Genomic DNA, 22401 nt, shown 5'->3' with positions numbered 1-22401 from the left:
TGAACCTTTTAGAGACCGAGTGCCCAAACTGCAACCAAATACCCACTTATTTATCGCAAAGTGCCAACACAGCAATTTAACCTGAATACCAATATAGTATATCTTCCATGTACTTTATCATTTAGATATAATAGCTTAATAGCCTACATTCAGTGCACTGCCTGTGCTGTTTATAGTACGTCCTGTGCTGATGAATGGCAGGAAAAGTCTAAAGCATATTGGTACGCCATAGACTTTTTCCAAGGCGCGGGTGCCCACAGAGAGGGCTCTGAGTGACGCCTCTGGCACCTGTGCCATAGGTTCGCCATCACTGGTCTAGGCCATGTGACCCATGAACGTGATGTCACATGGCTTAGGGCTCTTTCACACCTGCGTTCTTTTCTTCCGGCATAGAGTTCCGTCGTCGGGGCTCTATGCCGGAAGAATCCTGATCAGTTTTATCCTAATGCATTCTGAATGGAGAGAAATCCGTTCAGGATGCATCAGGATGTCTTCAGTTCAGGACCGGAACGTTTTTTGGCCGGAGAAAATACCGCAGCATGCTGCGCTTTTTGCTCCGGCCAAAAATCCTGAAGACTTGACGCAAGGCCGGATCCGGAATTAATGCCCATTGAAAGGCATTAATCCGGATCCGGCCTTAAGCTAAACGTAGTTTTGGCGCATTGCCGGATCCGACGTTTAGCTTTTTCTGAATGGTTACCATGGCTGCCGGGACGCTAAAGTCCTGGCAGCCATGGTAAAGTGTAGCGGGGAGCAGCATACTTACCGTCCGTGCGGCTCCCGGGGCGCTCCAGAGTGACGTCAGGGCGCCCCACGCGCATGGATGACGTGATCGCATGGCACGTCATCCATGCGCATGGGGCGCTCTGATGTCATTTTGGAGCGCCCCGGGAGCCGCACGGACTGTAAGTATACAGCTTCCCCGCTCTCCACTACTACTATGGCAACCAGGACTTTAATAGTATCCTGGCTGCCATAGTAACACTGAACGCATTTTGAAGACGGAGCCGTCTTCAAATGCTTTCAGTTCACTTGCGTTTTTCCGGATCCGGCGTGTAATTCCGGCAAATGGAGTACACTGCCGGATCCGGACAACGCAAGTGTGAAAGAGCCCTTAGGCAAAGCTGCAGGGACACCACGGCGCTACTGCGAGTGCCGATGCCTTCTCAGACAGCTGATTGGCGGGGATCTTGGGTGTAGAACCCTCACTGAACAGATACTGATCCAGAGGATAGGTCATCAGTTAAAAATCTCCGAAAATCATATTGAGCAAAATTTCATACTTCGGGGCGTGGCTTGCCGCGGACAGGAAGAGACGTGTGGTGAGGGAGCTCTGTCCACTCGATCTTGCATCTACCACCATCCTGTTGGAAAACCGCCTTATACAGCCACAAATCACTCATTTTGGAAAGCTGTAACCCGCCAGCTACAATTTGACCCTATCTGGAGCTCTGTGAGTGCCGGTGAGCCGGAGATGTATTCGGGGCCTAGCTAACAGGCGGCACCCGGATCCGACACACAGACCGGGACATTGATTTTACAAACCTCCCAGCGAATACCTATAGGGAGAGGTGATTACCGGAGCTTCCCTGGATGGGACCCCGCTGCGAATAAGGAACCTGTGCAGTGTGGGGTAAAAATCCCGCTGCGCGGAGTGTTAGCAGCGCGTGGTAGAACCGTCTGAAGTAAGGCGCCATCTTGAAAGGGAGCATCGCCGGTGTAGGATTAAAGATCTACTCTGCACTGATCGGAGCTGAGGCTCTCTGAGGTGAAAGGAGGCCTGCTGTTCAGTCCTTTTCGGGCTTTGCATTTTGAAGGTACTGTGTCTGTGTCTTTGCAATTTATACTGGAGGAACCAGCGCCATTATTAAGGCCTCTAAGGACTCCACTTTCCGTTTAAAAGTGAAGCGCCACTAGCACATATCGCATCTGGTCTCCCCAGTTATCTCTGGATGATTTAGTGTGAGGACTGAGTCCTAATGTTTTAAATGTCCCTTCTTTTACTTTTTGAGAGGAGGTCTCTTTGTTCCACGTATTAGAGCCACAGGCTCAATGTTTTCAGATCATTAATTATGATCTTTCCTGGCTGGACACCTTTATAGCACATGTGAGGATATACAGCACACAAAGGCATAGCATCCATAAGTGATTTCTCCAGCAACTAAGGGACTTAAACCATCTATCTTGCAATGGTCAAATACGGCCAACCTGTCCCTAGAGATCCTAACATGCCTCAGAAAACTCTGCATGGCAAAGGCAATATGGAAAAATTTATCACAAAAGTGTCTGCAAGTGCTGAAACCTCTGCTCCTGTGAATCTACCTTTATCTTTAAGTGGCACACTGCAGGATGAACCACAAACTACAATGCAGACGGATCTCCCTCTATCAAGGGACTTTTTTCAGCAAACCCTCACCAATGCCCTGTCGCCTCTAGCACAGAATTTGCAAGAAATTAAACAAGATCTACGCCATATTGGTCATCGTGTGGATAGTTTGGAGGACACCACTGCAGAACTCTGCAATCATTCTAGAGAAGTTGCCACTCATTTTCAAACATGTCAAGATCATCTGAACCAGATTTACATTCAAATGGAGGACCAAGATAATCGCAATAGGCGCAATAATTTAAGAATCCGTGGCCTTCCTGAAACGTATACTGCAGAATCTCTACTCTCAACGGTGAAACAGATTGCCATTACTTTATTGGGAGATCATTATCCCCTCTCCATTGAAATTGAGAGGGCACACAGAGCATTAAGACCTAGGCCCAACCCTAATGATCCCCCCCAGGGATATTATTTGTAGATTTCTGGACTTCAGAGTCAAGGAAGACATGTTGGGGAAGGCTAGGGTATCCCCCTCTTGGTCCTTTGAAGATCACCAGCTTGTGCTATACCAAGACCTAGCTCCTATAACTCTGCACAAAAGGAAACAACTGAAACCTCTCACAGATTTGCTGCGACATAGGAAAATATTATACCGCTGGTTGTTTCCGTTTGGACTCTCCACTACGGTGGCGGGGAAAAGATTTTCTATCCGTCGATATGAGGACCTTACGGAACTTTTGTTAGCACTGGGAGACCCCATGATCTCCATTGAAGATTGGTGCAGTGTCCAAAATCTACAGGCATTTCCAGTGATACCAGCTCCGATTCTGTGGTCCACTGCACAAGCTGGCAGGCATGGGAAAAGTAATAAGAGAAAGACTGATCGGTTGTCCCCTAAACAACCTGATGAGGAGATAACATGAATGTGTTCTAATGTACAAATTTTCTTATGATGTGGGAATTCTCATGTATCCTAAACGGGGACACTTACGTTCTTCTATTCTGTATTCGATCTATCATTAACCCTTACATAATCTGCCTAACATTCCTTCTTCTCTGTCTGTAGGGTGAGCTGAAATTGGTAACACCTCCACTGTTGTAGTTGCTATGCCAAATCTCTTATCTTTTTTGAATACTCTAACCTCAAAATTACTTACGGTTCTTACAAATTAAGGTGATCCTGTCAGGATCTTTCTGTTTAATTTGGAAACCTTTGCGCTCCTGAAAACTCATGGGCGCTTATCTCTGGTTTTTGTACCAATATAGGCATGTTTGCCTAGTTTTACTTTGTAATCTTGTTAACTCCTGTTATTTCTTCCAGACTCAATGTGATCCTGAATCTACTGTGTCCGTCGCGCCGTCTGAAATCCACCGTTCTCTCCAGTTTAACGCTAAGTACTTACCTATCCCCACAAAACCACAATGGTACTACACCTAATGTCTGTAAATGTAAGGGGTCTAAATTCCCCCTACAAGCGCTCTGCGCTGTGGAATGATGCTAATAAGACCAAGTGTGATATAGTGCTAGCTCAAGAAACTCATTTGTTGACCAAAGATGTTGGTAAGTGTTCGAATAGGCACTACCCACATCTTTATTGTGCATCGGCAGAAGTTAAAAAAGCTGGGGTTCTTATAGGGGTTAGGCGTTCGGTCCAATTTAAAGCACATCAAACTATTATTGACCAAGCGGGACGATATATTATTGTCACGACCCTTGGTCATGGTCGTGACTCCTTGGGTGCCGCATGCTGTTGCCCGCGGTTTGGGAGTTCGTCAACCGCAGCTGGGGCACTTAGTTGTTTGCCTCAGGTGCGTTTGCCGCGGACAACAAGTGTGCGTGCGGTTGCCCTTGGCAACGGGTTTTGTGTGAATGCCCGTTTGTGTGCACTTTGTGTTGTTTGTTGTGCACGGGGTGATGTTTTATGTGCACCTGGACTCCTCCCTTCACCTGCGGTTGTCCGCGGCAACGTCTGGCGACGTTTGCATGCTGTGGAAGTGTCTCGGCCTGTTGGCTGTTCTGGAGGACACGGTTGCCACGCATGCCGTTGCCGTCGGAGACAGGTGAGTGAGGTTGTGTGCTTTCCCCTTTATGTGAGTTTCCCTTCTGTGTTGCTGGAAGGGTTAACTCCCTTCCCAGTGTGTGTGACTTCACTGGGTGTGTGCTGATCGTTGGGTGGGGCCTCTTGGCCTATAAAGCCTCAATCCCTGGCTGGGCTCAGTAGGTTGCTCTCAGCCATGCTGGCTGGAGCAGCCTCCTGTCTCCTCCATCTGCCTGGTGGGGACCATCCTTCTGGTCATAAACCATTGTCAGTTAATACTATGTTTCACGGTGTTATCTAGGTGTGTGTGGGGTTATCTTGTTAGTGCAGCTTATGGTTTCCTGGTTTCCCGTGTAATGTCTGGTGTGTGCTGTGTCCTTTATGTTGCTGTGGACATCAGCACTTGTTCATGGGTTCCAGGTTTGTGTGTCTGTGGCAGGTAAGTGCAGGACTAGTCTCCCTTACCTGTCATTTCCATATGTCTGTTGATGTTCCCCCTGTGTTGCTTGGCCGTTGAGACCCCGGCTCCTCCGTGCCTAGGAGGAGTAGGGCGTCTGACTCTGTCCCCTAGTACAGGGCCGACTTGAGGGCTCGTAGGGACTGTAAGGTTCCGGCGTATGAGTCCTCCTACCATCAAGGTCGGCTCATACTGATAGGAGACAGGGTCAGCGTTAGGGACGCAATAGGAGGTGACCTGCTCCCTAACTCTGTGGTCCCGGCCAAGGGGTAACCCTATCATCTCCTGGCACCGCACGGCTGGGGGTTTCCCCCACCGCCAGCCGTGACAATTATCCTTCTTTGCTCTATCAACCATGCTGAATACACCATAGCTAATGTCTATGTACCTAACTCTCACCAGGTTTCTTTCCTTACAAGGTTCTTTAAGAAGTTGTTGAATTCTGCCAGGGGTTCCATCATTCTAGGAGGAGATTTTAACCTGCCCATTGATCCTTTGATGGATTGCTCCAAGAAAACAGGGAGTCATCGGCCTGCGTTGGGTAAGCTTCTCAAAACTACTCCCCTACATGATATATGGAGGTACCAACATGCGACAGAAAGGGATTATACCTTTATGTCTCAGGTTCATATCTCCCAATCTAGAATCGACTACTTCCTTATTTCCAAAGACCTTCTGCATAAAACCACTCACACAGCAATAGGCAATATTACATGGTCTGATCATGCTCCAATCTACCTACACATCTCAGATAATTATCCTAATCCTAACCCACCGCTTTGGCGCCTTAACTCATTTTTGCTGAGGGATGAAAATCGGCACCAATTATTCTCTAAAGCTTTGGACGAATATTTTGTTCTTAATGACACGCCAGATATCAGCATCTCCACATTATGGTGCGCCCATAAATGCTTCATGAGAGGCCTTTTCATTCAGACTGCGTCCAAACTTAAAAAGCAAAGGGATAAACAGATGCAGGATATCTTAGCTCAAATAGTGGAGGTAGAAACGCGATTTAAGGAGACCCCTACAGATACATTATCAGCTCAACTCACAGACTTGCGCTTTCAATTACGCTCTCTCTTGCTCTGCAAATTTGAAAAGGCCCTAACCAGATCAAAGGCAAAATGGTATCACTTAGGAGATAGAGCCGGGGCTATGCTAGCCCGCAGACTGAAAAAAAGGGAGATAGCCTCCCGTATAGATTCAATGAAGCAAAATAATGGAAAGATAACTACACATCCGATAGATATTGCGGATGCGTTTGCAGATTACTATAGTTCTCTTTATAATTTTAAAAAATGACGGCGACATCCCACAACCTACCTCACATACCATACTGAATTTCTTAAAATCAGTATCTCTTCCAAGTATTGCCTCCCATGATTTGGAATTGCTCAATGCCCCCTTTTCGGAACGGGAAGTAGATATAGCTATTAAATCATTAAAATTGCATAAAGCTCCAGGCCCAGATGGCTTTTCGGGGGACTATTATAAATCCTTTAAAGTAAGCTTACTACCATACCTTACGCGGCTTTTTAATACATTCCTTCTCCCGGGTACTATACCCAAAGAGATGTTATGTGCTATTATCACAACAATCCCTAAACCAGGGAAACCTCATGATACTCCAGCAAACTTCCAGCCCATATCTTTATTAAATAATGACTTGAAATTATTCTCTAAACTGCTGGCCCTGAGGATACAGCCCCTTCTTCCTAAATTGGTGTCCACGGACCAGGTTGGTTTCATCCCTGGCCGTCAATGTAGAGATGGTACTTGTAGAGTAATTGATCTGCTCCAAATAGCGGATACCTCCGGTGCACCCACAATATTTATATCGCTCGATGCTGAAAAAGCTTTCGATAGGGTGCACTGGGGGTTTCTGACGGAGGTGTTAAATCATTTTGGGTTCCGGGGACCTATCTTGTCAGCTATCTTAAATCTATACTCCCTTCCATCTGCTCGAGTATTAGCATCTGGCTTTTATTCCAAAAGCTTTGATATAACGAACGGTACCAGACAAGGCTGCCCTTTGTCACCGTTGGTTTTTGCGCTAGTGATGGAACCCCTGGCAGAAAGAATCCGGTTGGACCCAGGCATTTTGGGCATACATGTGGGTAAGGCATCACATAAAATAGGACTGTACGCGGATGATGTCCTGTTATCACTTACGAATCCAGAGATATCTCTCCCCAGCGTCATGGAAGTCTTAAAAGAATATGCACAAGCCTCTTTCTACAAACTTAATGTTACAAAATCGCATATTCTCCCATTTGCGATCCAAGAACCTCTCAAAAGGGAGCTCCTGGCGAAAGCTCCATTTCAGTGGGCAGAGGATGGCATAACTTACCTGGGCATATTATTAGCACCTCGTATACTAAATTTGGTGAGAAGCAATTTCGATTCCCTGAGAAAAGAATTACTAACAGATTATGCTGAGTACTCTAAGCTGTTTTTATCATGGTTGGCCAGAATTAATGCGGTCAAAATGATGATTCTGCCTAAGATCCTCTATAAACTTAGATGTATCCCTCTTATCATTCCACAAAAAATATTAAAAGTGTTGCAGTCGGACCTTATAAAATTTATATGGGGTAACAAAACACCTAGAGTGGACCGTCGAGCCCTATACCCAAAGCTGAGAGAAGGGGGCCTTGGGGTCCCGGACCTCAGTCGTTACTACAAGGCGAACCTCATTGAGCAGACTAAAGAGTGGTGGGCGCCTTCCTCACTACAGAGATGGCATGAATTAGAATCCACCTACGCAAAACGGGGTTCTCTCACAGGCTTTCTTGCCGCCCTTTCCCTGGAAGCGCCTAAATCTTCACCCCCTCTCTTGACTATGCAAGCGGCAGTTTGGACCTGGTGCCATTATATAGAGAAAGGGTTGCTTTTCTCACCTAAGAGATCTGAGATTCCACTGGTAGTGCTTACATATGGAGTTCCCGACCTCTCCTTAAAGGAATGGGAGAAAGCAGGTTTTGAGACCTTACATCAAAACTATGGTATACCTAACACTTGTTTCTATCAATACCTACAAGTTAGACATATGCTGCACAGAACGAGACCTCCTATTATTTCATTGAATAAAACTGCCCCCTTTGGTAAATATTTTACTAGTACGACAGGTCAGGGGAAGGGCCTAGCTACTGCATATCATGCACTAGACCCTACTCTAGAAACAAAGCTGAACTTTATGGTGAAGTGGGAAGAAGAATTTGGGAGCTCTTGGTCGGTCGAGGAGTGGAGGGATGCCTTCCACTGGACGATAGCTACTGCCAAATGCATTAATCACATTGAACAAAATAGGAAAATACAACTTAGATGGTACTTGACTCCAGCCCGTATAGCACACATGGATCCTGAATATAGTTCAAACTGCTGGAGGAATTGTGGGGAAAAGGGAAGCTTATCACATATGTGGTGGTCGTGCCCTATTATTCTCCCTTTTTGGAGGAAGATTTTTGACCTTATCTCGACAGTGGCGGGCTTCCAGATCCCCCTCGACCCTCCATTAGCTGTGCTGTCCATCGGAATAGGAAGTTTACCTCACTCCCATAGATCGGTTATGATGGGCATTCTCTCGGCTGCAAGGAAGCTTATTGCGACCTCCTGGAAGCTGCCCATTACTCCTCAGGTATCTGATGTGATCTCACTAGTTAACCAGTATATGCAACATGAATATATATATGCAGATTCTCACTCTGAACGCTTAAGGGCTCATAAAAGATGGGAATTATGGAACTCTTCCCCGTTTGCAGTTAAGATTCACTCTTTGCCTTTGTAGTAACTGAGGCTGTGGTATACATACATGGCGGGAAAGAGCGGTGGATGGAGGACGGTGGACGGATAAAGGTGTAAGGTAAACACATATAGGGGCACGCTAAAGTATAGAATAAATTATATCTCAGGAATGGATCGCAAGTTCTGGATTCAATCTATTAGTTTTGTTCTTGGATTGACTATGTTACAATCTGCTGTATATGTCATAAATATGCTTTGCAGATATTTGGGATAGTTGCTGGATTATACAAGTGACATTTATTATCTGGCATTCTTATGTTGGTTTAACTATGTAATATCACAATACGAATGTCAAGTTGTACTTTGAAAATTTTAGCATTGTTCTGGCTTATGCAAGTGACATATTTACTGTCAGATTTCCTTATGCTGAAAAATCACTAAAACATGAAAGTTTAAAAAAAAAATGTAATACTTCAATATTTATTACCCTGATTCTGCAGTTTACAGAAACATGCCGCATGTGGTCATAAATCTCTTCATGGGTACACTGCAGGGCTCAGAAGGAAAGGAGCGCAATATTGTTTTTGGAAGGCAGATTTTGCTGGAAACCGCTAGAAAGGAAACCCCCAAAAAGTGACCCCATTTTTGAAACTACATCCCTCAAGGAATTGATCGAGCGGTGAAGTGAATGCTTTGACCCATCAAGCATTTCATAGAATTTAGAAAAACTTAGTTGTGAAAATGAAAAATTACATTTTATTTCCCCAAAAATATTGCTTTAGGTCCAAAATTTTTATTTTCACAAGGTGTCACAGGAGAAAACATACCTCACAATTTGTCTTTTTGATCACTTTTTTTTAACCATTTTTTGGGAGATGAGGTGGGCAAAAATTGCAATTCTGTCAGTCATTATTTTTTATTTTGTATGAGGTTCTCCATGCGGTATATATGATAACTTTCTTCAGTGAGTTGATATGGTTATGGCAATAGCAAATTTATATAGTCTTTTCATGTTTTACTAATTTTGCAGCATAAAATCATTTTTTTATTAAAGATAAGTTATATTTTGCATTGCCATAAACCAACATCTATAACATTTTTATTTTTCCACCAATGTAGCCGTGTGAGGGCTTGTTATTTGTGGGATAGCTGTAGTTTTTATTGGTACCATTTTGGGATACATATGACTTTTTGATCACTTTTTATTTAATTTTCTTGGGAGGTGAGGTGACAGTTCCATCATTGTTTTTTAATTTTGTTGTGGCTTCAATTATAAATGAGTGGATATGGGAAAAAGCATTTTTTCATTAAAAATGTTTGTTTACATTTTTTTACACTATTTTTTAATGAAGTCCCACTTGGTTCTTCAAGATCCAGTGGGGCTGATGGCTGTACTGTACACTGCAATATTCACCTATAGTACTGTTAGATTTACACTGTCAGGACCTGACAGGGTTTGGTACATGGCAAGCCTGGATGAGTTTGTAAGGTGTCCGGCTGTCATGGTAACTATCGGGAACCTTCCATTGTAGCGGCCTGATAGGGGGAGAGGGAGCTCCCTCCCTCTGTTAACCCCTTACATCAGCAGTCGCTACCGACTGTGGCATGTAAGGGCTTAAACTACAGGGATCGGTGCTAGCACTGATCTCGGCCATTACAGCAGAGTGTCAGCTGTATGTTACAACTGATACCCGTTGCATTACACAATACAGGCGCACAGTGGGGGGACCACACTGCAGGCTATTGGGGGCATCCAGAGCACAACTAGGACATCAGTGGCACAAACTGGGCATAGGAGGCATGGGGGGGGGGGAGAGAACATAACTGATTCCAGGCTCTGATTCTCAGAGTGGAGGTCATAACTTGAAACCGGAAGAATTAGAGTAAACAACGCTCTGATTGGTTAGTCTGCACAGTGATCCACTTTGATTGGTCCCTTGACGGATTCTCCTGTGTCTCTGATCTCTAGGCTTGAGCAAATCGGGCTCGGACTACTCTATCCGCACCTGTTTCATTTAAAAACTCCTTACCACAATAAAATGTAATGGCTACGCTGAGGCCTTGTTCTGCTCGCCACAAGTAACGCAATACTTGCTTAGTCTCGTGCCTGTGGTGTCACATTTCGGTTCTGCGCATAAATTACTGTTTCAAAATCCAAAGCTGAACTGAGGCACAAACCCGAGTTTGGCTTCGGATTTTGAAACAGCAGTTTATGCGCAAAACCGAACTGTGATGTCACAGGCACGAGACTAAGCAAGTCTCACGTTACTTGTGGCGAGAAGAACAAGGCCTCAGCAGAGCCAATACATTTTATTGAGGTACAGAGCCCATATTCTAAACAAAGTTTTCAAACAAACTGGGTTTGGATAGAGCAGTCCGAACCCGATTCGCTCAAGCATACTGCTCTCCATGAAAGTGGAGACTCACAGCCCCAGTTCAGGCACCACTGTATGCCCGATTGCAGTAAATTACATACACAGTTACGTCCATATGCGGGAAGGGGTTAAACAGGAACTGTCATTTCCCCGGACATGTCTGTTTAGTAAATACTTGCATACATAAAAAAAATAACCATTCTGACATATTTTCTTAGAACTCTGCATAGTGCCATTTCTCTTTTGTTATCCTCCTTGAAAGTCTAGATAAATTGACAAAGGGAGTTCTCGTTGACCTTGTAAAATAGATGTGTTCCATACACATGTTGTCACTGTCCTATCAGACTGTGCAGAACGCCCTATTAATATAAGGAATGGTAGCACATACTTTTATTACATTTTAAGAAGGAATAAGAGGAACATCATATTGCAGTATTCTAAGAAATTATGTTTTAAATGGGGAATACAAGCATTTACTAAAACAGATTAGTCAGGAAAGCCTCTTTAAACACAATGCGATGGTTCCTCAGAAATAAGGGCTAAGCTTGATGGGGGACTTCCCTATTACACCAGAAAATAACATTAGTTTTTGGGTCTGGTTATCAAAAAGAAAAGTTTACACATTCCAACACTGTAATACTAATACACAGATAAATGGACCTTTCATGGATCTGGGAAACCCCTATGGGGGCTGAAATGCCATCTATTTCTTGCCACTTTTTGAAAAACAGTGAGAGTAGATAGATTTATACAGTATCTCACAAACCTGAGTACATCCCTCACATTTTTGAAAATATTTTATTATATCTTTCATTTTTTATATAATGTAAAGTACCGTACATTGAGTTAGAGGAGGATTTCCATGGTTTCCACACCCGAGCAACATCCTCCACTCTGTCATCACTAATGACTGCCATCTTTTCAAAGATAGCCATTTTACTCATTCTAGTTTTAACTACTGCAATGGCGGTGGTGGAGGTTTTTCAGCTAACCGCAATATGTATACGGGCTGCAAGAAGGAAGAATTGAGCCAGTACGGGGTCTCGCACCCAGGAGGCATACAGCAGGTGATTTACAGAATATATTCCCAAAAACATTGGTCAAGGCAGAACAGATGGAGGTCCAGAAAGTATTCACAATGGTGTAGGCCCACCAGGTATGGTATATGGAGCTCACCACAGCACAGCCCTAAAAGCACAGCGGTGAGACTGATGGATAGATACGATTTAAGCGCTCAGGGCCACAGTATGCTCTATGAAGAACTTTAAGAGATGTTTCGATTAGATTGACCTGCCAGCTACCTTAGCCAACAGTTTCACAGCAGGATCACCACGTCGACACAGGCATCTGTTAGTGGATTAGGATATTCTCCCATCTCAGCATAAAGGGCAGTTTGCTTTCCTATTAAGGTGTATTAAACTAAGTATAAACATAGGAGACCAAACCATTTCTTCGGAAAGAGTATAATACAAAGCGTTCAAGAGGGGAATAGGTAGTATCAGCTATATGCCTAACTGTCTTCTTCCAAAAAGAATCAAACTGAGACAATCTATAAAATTCCCGAGAGGGAGGGGGGTATGCATCTACATTCTTTTACAGAAGTTTTATCAGTTTTTTTTCCCCGCACAAGGGCCATTTTACTTGTTTTGACATGTACAAATTAAAACCTAAATTACAAAATTAAAAAATCATACCCATATATTTTACGAAAGTAGACATCTGGCACATTGTTTAAATGCTACTTAGCCCCTTGAATGCAAAGACACCTTCATGTAATTTTGTGTTAAATTTTTTAAATAAAAATTGCATCAAAGTTGACATTAGTTGCTAAAAGCATAACCCAGGCAGAAAGTTATACACACGCACTACACTTTTAAAAATGATACATATCACTTAGGCCTAAATTTAAATGCACATTTCTTCTTGAAATCACCAGAACTGGAAAGACCAAAACTCTTTAAAGGCTATGTACTGTACATCTTCGGGAGCAATTTTTTTTTTAGATTGCTCATTGTGGGCTAAAAATAATTTTTTCGATTGGTCTTTTATTGAAAAATATTTAGTCATTCTATCACAAAGGGTGGACTATCTATCTGTCTGAATCATACTTTTCACTTTCACTTTGTGCCGGTCATCTAATAACCCTTATCTCTAAATTACTAAGAGGTCATAAACATTTATGCCACATTGTTATCAGTAAGATAAGAACTGAGCTATACTGTGTGTTTAGGAGATCAGAGATCAGCGATAAGGAGCCGTCAGCTGAGCTGCCTGATGGGACAGAGTGAAAACAGACAGCATGCTACTAGAGAATCTCAAGACTGTACAGAGAAAAAGGCTCAACATTTTTAATAGAGAACAATGTGTACATACAGTATATATTTTTAAAGGTGGAAATTTAAAAAGTAACACCCTGTAAAATACAATGGCTATATGTAAAGCACTCCTAAATCCTTTATATTCCCTGAAAGCAAGCATCCTTTGTGACAAACAAGATTTATTTATAAAGAAATTCATTAAAAACATTTGGGATCATTTATCAAACTTGTGTAAAGTAGAACTTACTTAGTTGCCCATAGCAACCAATCCACCTTTCGTTCCACCTTTAATTTTTCACAGCTCCTTTTGGAAAATGAAAGGTGGAATCTGATTGGTTGCTATGGGCAACTAAGCCAGTTATACCTTTCACCAGTTTGATAAATGACCTCAATTATGCGTAAAACTCAAAACAAAGCAAAGGTTCGCACATAAAATGAAGTAGAAATAATATATCAAGGTTTTCAAAGTTCATATACAGTATGTATATATCACAAGTGTACACATCAACAACAGCGCGTGTTTTCAATAACACTGAAACTTAAGGCCATGTAATATTTGCCCGTCATCTACAAATGTGTTAAGAATAGATACTGTAGACTCAGGGGCGGATTGGGAACCTAAAGTGGCCCTAGAAAAAAATACCTATATTATGGTAGGAGGGTCTAAATTGACAGGAGGCGTGGCAACAAAAGTAGGAGGGTCAGCAATACCATGGAGCAAAATACCACAGTGCAGCACAATATCTTGCCCCAAACGCTATATTTCCGGGTTGGCCATTCTCTCTCCTCCTCCTCCAGTTGTGTCTGATTAAGATGTGAAGCATAGTGCTTAGGAGGTGAGATGCAGGACAAAGTTGAATTCAGGAGGACATGTTGCTGGGCGGATACATGAGTAGCTGATTCTCACAGAGTTAATTACCACTGATAGCTTATTCTGTACCCAGCCAGCAGCAGAGATGGGGGTTTGGGTGGCCCCCTGGGCATCGGCCCACCGGGAAATTTCCCTGTAAGGTCTATCACCAATCTGCCCCTGTGTACACTACAAACATCTGCTGTCTACCAAAATCTACATTTTCAGAGAGCACAAAGCATACCATCTATAAAAATACGACTAAATAAATAATAGACGCAACCACCTTCATGCAACTTTGCAGCAAATATAGATGATAAACAGACGTGATGTTTTATTGTTATTGGCTTGTTTTATCTACTATCCTGTAAGTAGGCTTGAGTGAATCGGGCTCGGACTACTCTATCCAAACCCGATTGGTTTGAAAACTTTGTTTAGAAGATGCACTTCCTACTGCAATAAAATATATTGGCTCCACCTGTAGATAAAACCAATCCTGTGTGGTTCTGCCGCCACCAACAGTACTTCACTATCGAGTATCTTTTTTTCTTTTTCCTGCTATGGGAGCTTATGGCGAAATCCAAGGATTGTGTGGTTGCGGCTAGCTAACGGTAAATGATGACTGGAAGCACTGAGGAGTGGAGCAGGAGGAATCCTCTATACAGAAGTTGTGTGTTCTTATATGTCCTTTACTATTTCTATTAGAAGGAGTAGCCCGGATTCACTTGTATAACAGACTGACTGTGTAAGGAGAACCTACTTTACGGATCATACAGCGCCCGTGCACCAAAACAAAAGACTTACTATTTTATTTATTTTAGAAAAAGGAGAAGTGCATCATGGGTTTGGTTGGATACAGGAACAGGAAGTGCTACATACAGGATGGAAACAAACCAGAAGGATTGGGTTACACGGTGAAAATGGGTCTGGAGAGTCCAAATTGAAAAATAAAAGCATGGGGAAGATGTATATGAGGAAAGGAACTACATGAGAATGTCCCATAGTAATCCTGGGAAACCCCTTTAAAGAAACCATAAAAATGTGTGTTCAAAACACTTGTTTCACTACCAAAATAACAAGGCCTTCAGAGTTGGTAAATTACTGACACTGTAACACCCAGCAAATGAAAGATGGTTAACATGCTGAAAACCTTGGTGGTAGGAAAATCCCCTTTTTTAAGACTCTTGTGTGAATCCCTTAGACAGAAATAAACATTTGTAGTACTAATATTACTCTCCATCTATGTGTTCTTTCACACTAAATTCTCATAAATGTCCCCAGTTGTTTCTATGGTAAAGAAATTGCCATGTGCAGTTGGTTAATCCTTCCCTAGTCCTACAAAAGGCACCAGGGGCACCTGTAGCCAGCTGTCCGGACCCCTGCATGTCCTGCTCTCAACTATATCTGCATCTTCAGGACACAGATACAGTTGATTAGAATGGTGAATCAGTAAGCCGTTAGCTGTCTGCTTCAATGTTCCCCTGCCAGTGTTGGCAGTGCACAACGCAATGACACCATCATGCCTGTTGAGGTGAGCCACAGATAGAAAGACACAGAGCAGAAGTCTGCTCCACACTGTGCTGTCTGTGGCTCAGTGCAGTAGGCATGATGACATCATCACACTGTATCTGCCAGCGCTGAGCCACCAATGGCAAATGGAGAAGCAGGGAGCTGACGACAGCGGAACGTGGGGTAGGTATATATTAAAATTGTAGGCAATAGGCGGCGTCACTCCAAGGGGGGGTAGAAGTAGGCTTTACCCTGCAATCTTTGGAGGGGCTTTTAAGGGGACACTTAAGACGGCATCATATTGTGTGGGGTACTGAAGGGCATTACTATTGTAAGGTGGCCCTAAGGGGATTGGGTGGAATTAGAGGTATGGGTTATTGTTAGAAAAAACAACTTGCCACAGTGTGCTACACACCAATGGTTTTGTGCCTCCTTTTTATTTATTTATGTATTTATTTTTTGCAGCTTGGACCTTCACCCAATGGCTAACCATGGTATATGTACTTTTACAAAAAGTACTTGAGTACTCCTGCCTTAGAGTATCTAAAAACGAGGTAGTGTATCCCCCATGTCTCATCTAGGGGTTAAAATATTTTTAGTGATGTATCTAAATGAGCATACGAGTCCTCTCTGCGTGCTTTCTTGTCCAATAGAGCAAAACGGGATGGTACCTTCCAACTGAGGTATCAGGAGGAGCCCTCTTGGCAAGTCAAAAGGGTTCATGTGCCTTTTTCTACATACAATGTATGTAATGTATTGGCACCTCAATAAGAAGATCAGGTCAAGACCATTTAATGTTTTCAGGTAAATCTGCTATCTTCACTTTAGTGGGGTATCTTAAAGGGAACCGGTCACCAGGATTTGATGTATAGAGCTGGGGACATGGGTTGCTAGATGGTCGCTAGCACATCCGCAATACACAGTCCCCATAGCTCTGTGTGCTTTTATTGTGGAAAAACCCTGATTTGATACATATGCAAATTACCCTGAGATGTGTCCTGTAGGTGAGATGAGTCCAGCGTGGTGGAGCTCAGCAACGACCCGCATCCTGAGAATCTCCTCCTTGCTCCCCGACGTCAGACAGCCAGAGCACCGTAATCTCGCGATGCGCCAGCTAGCGCATGCGCTGTTCCTTCCCTGAGGCTGATGCCAGCACAGGGAAGGAACACTATGAGGACACTGCACATTCGCTAGCTCGCGCATCACGAGATTACGTTGCTCTGGCTGTCTGACGTCGGGGAGCAAGGAGGAGAGTCTGAGGATACGGGGCGGTGCTGCGCCCCTTCACGCTAGACTCATCTCACGTACAGGACACATCTCAGGCTAATTTGCATATGGATCAAATTGTTTTTTTTCCCACAATAAAAGCACACAGAGCTATGGGGACTGGATATTACGGATGTGCTAGCGGCCATCTAGCAACCCATGTCCTCAGCTCTATACATCAAATCCCGGTGACAGATTCCCTTTAAATAAGGTGCTCAGTCAGATGGTACAAAGCAAGAATCGAGAGTATAATGTGATATACAATAGCAGATGACAATACTGCTTTCTCCATGACAAAATATTTGTGTGCAATATATTTTAAGTTGATTATTTAGATCTACCACACAAAACATTCTTTTGTGGATTTTAGGCCAGTAAAGGACTAGCAACTACATTCAAACACTCAGAAAATGATCTGGAAATTAGAGACAGTGGATGACTGGTAACATGTTTATACCCGAATACTGTCATATAAAGTCAAATAATTAGACTACACATTACCTACACAATACAGCTATCCAATGCCAATATAGTACCGTCATAAAGTATCCAAATGATACTTACATATGGTGACCAGATAATACTATCATATAATGGCTGCACAATACTGCCAATCAAAGCGACATGCTCCACTCTAGGGTTACTGTTTAAAAAAAATAGAGGCCCTTGGCAATTGCCTAGTTAACACACCAGCCCTGGATAACAGGACATTACAGTGAATCATAGAGGCTCATGTATTGTTCTGGTATTTATTATTGTATTACTTACCTTGTAGACTTTTCCGAATGCCCCATCTCCAAGCTCAGAGAGAATTTCCCAGTTCTGCTTCGGGTCAGTATCCCGACAGAGCCACTGACATTCCACTAAGCGCTTCTTTTCTCCTCCGTACCTGAGAAGCTTCAAGAAAAAGGCCATGATGGGAGGTGCTGGGCATTTGCAAAGCAATGATTGGTCCTTATGGCTCAAGGTGGATTCATTCACGTCCAAGATGAGAGAAATAGAAAGTTAAAACCCAGGCAAAAAAATATTCCAAGGCACAAGTGTGCATATAAAATGTTGAGTAAATGGAAAGAAGTAGAAGCACAATCTACTAATGGACGATTACAACTGTGTATATAATATTGAGCATCACCTTAGAGGAATGGTGATGAGATAAAATACATGTGGGATGTGTCCATTATGTAGTGACTCCAGTCAGGTCCATAAGTAAAATATAGAAGAAGAGAGAACAGACTGATAATATAGGATGCCCAACATCTCACTAGCGTACAATGCACAGGAAGTAGAGCACTGCATGAAGGAAACTATATGCTACCTCCTTCTTCTAACCACACATTAATTACTGAGAGACTCAGCTGCACTAACATCTAATGGCAAGGAAACCAGCGTATCACACAGGTGTAGTATACAGAAGGCAGATCTCCTCTTTGTTTGCATGCTTGACTATACAGATGGACCCAATGTCACCAGCAAAGCTCACAATATATAACCCTATTTATAACATTTATGTAAAACTGAATGCTCTTCTATCCAAAAATAATTCAACATATGTGAATAAATGACAAGTCTGGTTACTTAGTTTTAAGTGCAGGGGTGGGTTTTACCACTACACAAACCAAGCAAATTCTTGGAGCACCATAGGTCAAGGGGACTCCTGTTACCCACAAGTGGTTGGATTAAAAAATAAAAAATAAATAAAGGTGTGGATGTACCACCGCTGCAGCCTGTTCATCTGCACTGGGGCCCAAGGGGGGCCCTCTTAGCTGTAGACCAGCAGCAGATGAACCTAGGCTGCACTGCTAAGCTGAGAGTGGGGCTTAGCTGGCAGATGGAGGTGGAGTTTAGTGGTGAGATTGGGAGCCCCCAGACATAACTTTGGGGCCCCAGAAATGTCAAATCCACCCCTTCCTAAGTGACCACTTCATTACTTGCACTTCCTGATCTTGTAGATTTGAAGTGGAAGCATTTAAGAGTAATATCAGCTCAGCCAAAAATGGGTAGACCAGGCAAACTTATGGAGATCATAAACTGAAACCAGAATATCTCTTTAAGGCCTCGTGCACACGACAGTATTTTTTTGCGGTCCGCAAAAAGGGGTTCCGTTGTTCCGTGATCCGTGTCCGTTTTTGTTTCCATGTGTCTTCCTTTATTTTTGGAGGATCTCCAAAGATGAAGGAAAGTAAAAAAAATCTAAGTTTAGTTTTCCATGCAAATGATTGGAAAAAAACGGACGCAGACGCGGATGACAATCTTGTGTGCATCCGTGTTTTTTACAGACCCATTGACTTGAATGGGTCCGCAAACCATTGTCCGTGAAAAAAATAGGACAGGTTCTATTTTTTTCACGGACTGGAAACACGGATCACGGATGCGGATGACAAACGGTGCATTAGCCGAGTTTTCCACGGACCCATTAAAAGTCAATGGGTCCGCAGAAAATCACGGAAAACAGAACAACGGACACAGGACACAACAACGGTCGTATGCATGAGGCCTAATACTAAACACTTCATTTAGAAAAGTGGTTGTACAGATCGGTGAGGAAACATCAGGCTGCAAGCCACTTATAAGGCGCAAACCTCACAGCACCCATCTCAGTTACCTTAGTGCAGAGGGTGGGCTGGATAATTTAGCATTATGGTAAAAATACAATTTCTCCCAGCACTTTCCAATCTGACATTTTTTACAGAACACAATTTTCCTTACCCAGTAATTACTGATTCCATAGCACAAAATCATTAGATGAATGTTTACGTAACAACTATGCAAATTAATAGGGAAATCTGGAAGAGACGGGGAGACCATTTCAGTATAAAAATGTGACCAATAATTTAGATAATTTTCATTGACAATAAGTATCAATCTTGCTGTTTATTGTACCATTTATACTGGACAATTATTGTTAGGGTTTGACAGTGTTAATGTAGTAATAGACTCCGTGTTATCTTTGAACAAACTTTTCCAAACTTCTTAAGAACATTCTAACACAGGGTGTGGGAATGGGGTCGTGGACCATAAGACTAGTTCAGATTGCTACACATTCCATCATTCCTTGCACTGTCTTGTTATGAGGCTGTCATGCAATGTTTCTTCAAATCTGATTGGATCAGTGTCCTATACCATAAACATCAGAATGGCTTTGTGTTTGTGTCTGTATAAATAAACATTGAGAAAGGGGAAACCTGAAATTTAATGTACACTAACTCTGTGTTTGCTTGTTGTCCCCCAGCCGGTGAATTGCTTGATGCTCGATGACTTCATTTTTAGAGGAAGCTACCCTGACATTAAGTGGGGGCTCGTCCGGGATCACCATCACGCCTACCTTGACTGAAGCAAGAAGGGAGCTCCTGAGAGGAAAGGAGAGACGTAAAAACCACGATGTGTAAGTCCTTGTCTTACTTATTTGTCTCCTTCGCTCTCTAGGTGAGTTCTCTTTTCAGTCCAGGTGGGAAACGGGGAATCTCTGAGAACTTGTCAAGGTTCATTTGTCTGTCCTCATTTTGTTTGTAATGTGTTTGTCAGTACACTAGGCAATGTTTGTGAAAGAAGAGTGAATAAAAGGAGAACTTCTGTTGTGATTCTAAGATGTGCAATACCAGAATGAAGACTGAGATAACACCAAACGGCAAGTCCAAGGTGTTTCCTCTGGACCCTTGATCCCCGGGTCCACTGGAATCAGATCAGAGTTGATTTTTTAGACTGATTTGTGACAGCCAGGATTGAGAAATAGACAGTAGGACAGGATTCTATGTGAGGGAGTTTGAGGCTGCTATAAGAGATGGTGCATGTGGAGTGAACATAGACAAACCCTGAGATTATTCTGTGAAACAGGAAATTAGAATAGATCTATGCATATCTAATGGTTGTGTGAGACAGTGAGATGCTTTTGTGAATATTCATGGTGGGCTAAGGCCTCTTTCACACGGGCGAGAATTCCATGCAGGTGCAATGCGTAAGGTGAACTCATTGCACCCGCACTGAATCCGGAACCATTCATTTCTATGGGGCTGTGCACATGAGCAGTGATTTTCATGCATCACTTGTGCGTTGCGTGAAAATCGCAGCATGCTCTATATTGTGCATTTTTCACGCAGCGCAGGTCCCATAGAAGTGAATGGGGCTGATGAAAATCGCATAGCATCCGCAAGCAAGAATTTCACGCATGGTTGCTAAGGAGTCGATCGGGATGGAGACCAGATCTTTATTATTTTCCCTTATAACATGGTTATAAGGGAAAATAATAGCATTCTTAATACAAAATGCTAAGTAAATTAGGGTAGAGGGGTTAAAAAATAATAAACAAATTTAACTCACCCCATCCACTTGGTCGCGTAGCGAATCTCCTCTTCTTTCTTCAGGCCCTGGGTAAAGGACCTTTGATGACGTCACTGCACTCATCACATGGTCCATCACATGGTCCATCACCATGGTGATGGGCCATGTGATGAGCGCAGTGACGTCATCAAAAGTCCTTTACCCAGGTCCTGGAGAAAGAAGAAAGAAGAGGCGATCCGCTAAGCGACCAAGTGGATGGGGTGAGTTAAATTTGTTTATTATTTTTAACCCCTCAATGGACATTTTACTAAGCATTCTGTATTAAAAATGCTATTATTTTCCCTTATAACCATGTTATAAGGGAAAATAATAAAATCTACACAACACCTAACCCAAACCCGAACTTCTGTGAAGAAGTCCGGTTCGGGTCTGGGTACCAAACATGCAGATTTTTCTCATGCGCGTGCAAAACACATTAAAACGCTTTGCACTCGCATGGAAAAAGTTTCCTGCGACGCACCCGCATCCTATCCGGCCCTCACACGCGACGCCCGTGTGAAAGAGGCCTAAGGGAGAGAGTGTGGTTGACCACATTTTGGGATTCTCTTGGCGGTGGTGACTGATGTATCTGTATCTAGAGGAGAATATTTGCCCCTCCTATGGTGAACAACACCCACAGAGTGATCCCGTACAATGTTTTATAGCACAGGAATTAAACTCCTTCCACCCTATCTATTCAGAGGTATTCCAATCTGCTATCCCTACTGCCCTGCATCCTCCAGCCTCCCCCTTCCCCACACACACACACAAATCCCTCTCTATTAGATGCATATCATGAAAGAAGAAGGGACATACTCTCCTAGGCTTCCCCAAACATCTTTCTGCTGCAAAACTCACTAAATATGAAGAAGCACTTCTCACCCCTCCAAATCATACACTGCATAGTTATGAACCCAGCTACATTACTTCCACTGGGTCCAGAAGAGGGTAATGAACAATGGGCTGACCGGGAAGAGATTAAGGAAGGCAGGTATGATGAGTCCAGGGAAGAAACAAAACAAGAGACAGATGCACAACTGGGGTGGGAAAGAAGTCAGAAGAGGAGGTTACCATTTAATGACCCAGATGACATACATGACTGTTTTGTAGTAATGATACAAACTGCGAAAGTTGCCAATGTGATAAGCAGGCCAATGCCTAATGCAAATCTTGAGGTTGTTTTTTTTTTTTTTAGAT

General features: G+C 43.1%; 1 protein-coding gene across 2 annotated transcripts in view; it reads right to left on the bottom strand.

Annotated features, from left to right (window-relative positions):
• LOC122929494 (serine/threonine-protein kinase 10-like) overlaps positions 1-18143 on the bottom strand; it is a 64704-nt gene extending 46561 nt beyond the window's left edge. For both annotated transcript variants that reach the window (XM_044283097.1, XM_044283098.1), the window contains exon 1: positions 17659-18143. In XM_044283097.1, the coding sequence (XP_044139032.1) occupies positions 17659-17805 (147 nt within the window). In that variant the 5' untranslated portion in view covers positions 17806-18143. The remainder of the gene's footprint in view (positions 1-17658) is intronic.
• Positions 18144-22401: the final 4258 nt, after the last annotated feature.

The sequence above is a fragment of the Bufo gargarizans genome, chromosome 2, assembly GCF_014858855.1.
Source record: "Bufo gargarizans isolate SCDJY-AF-19 chromosome 2, ASM1485885v1, whole genome shotgun sequence".
Lineage (NCBI taxonomy): Eukaryota > Metazoa > Chordata > Amphibia > Anura > Bufonidae > Bufo > Bufo gargarizans.
This window is presented reverse-complemented; position numbering and strand designations above follow the sequence as displayed.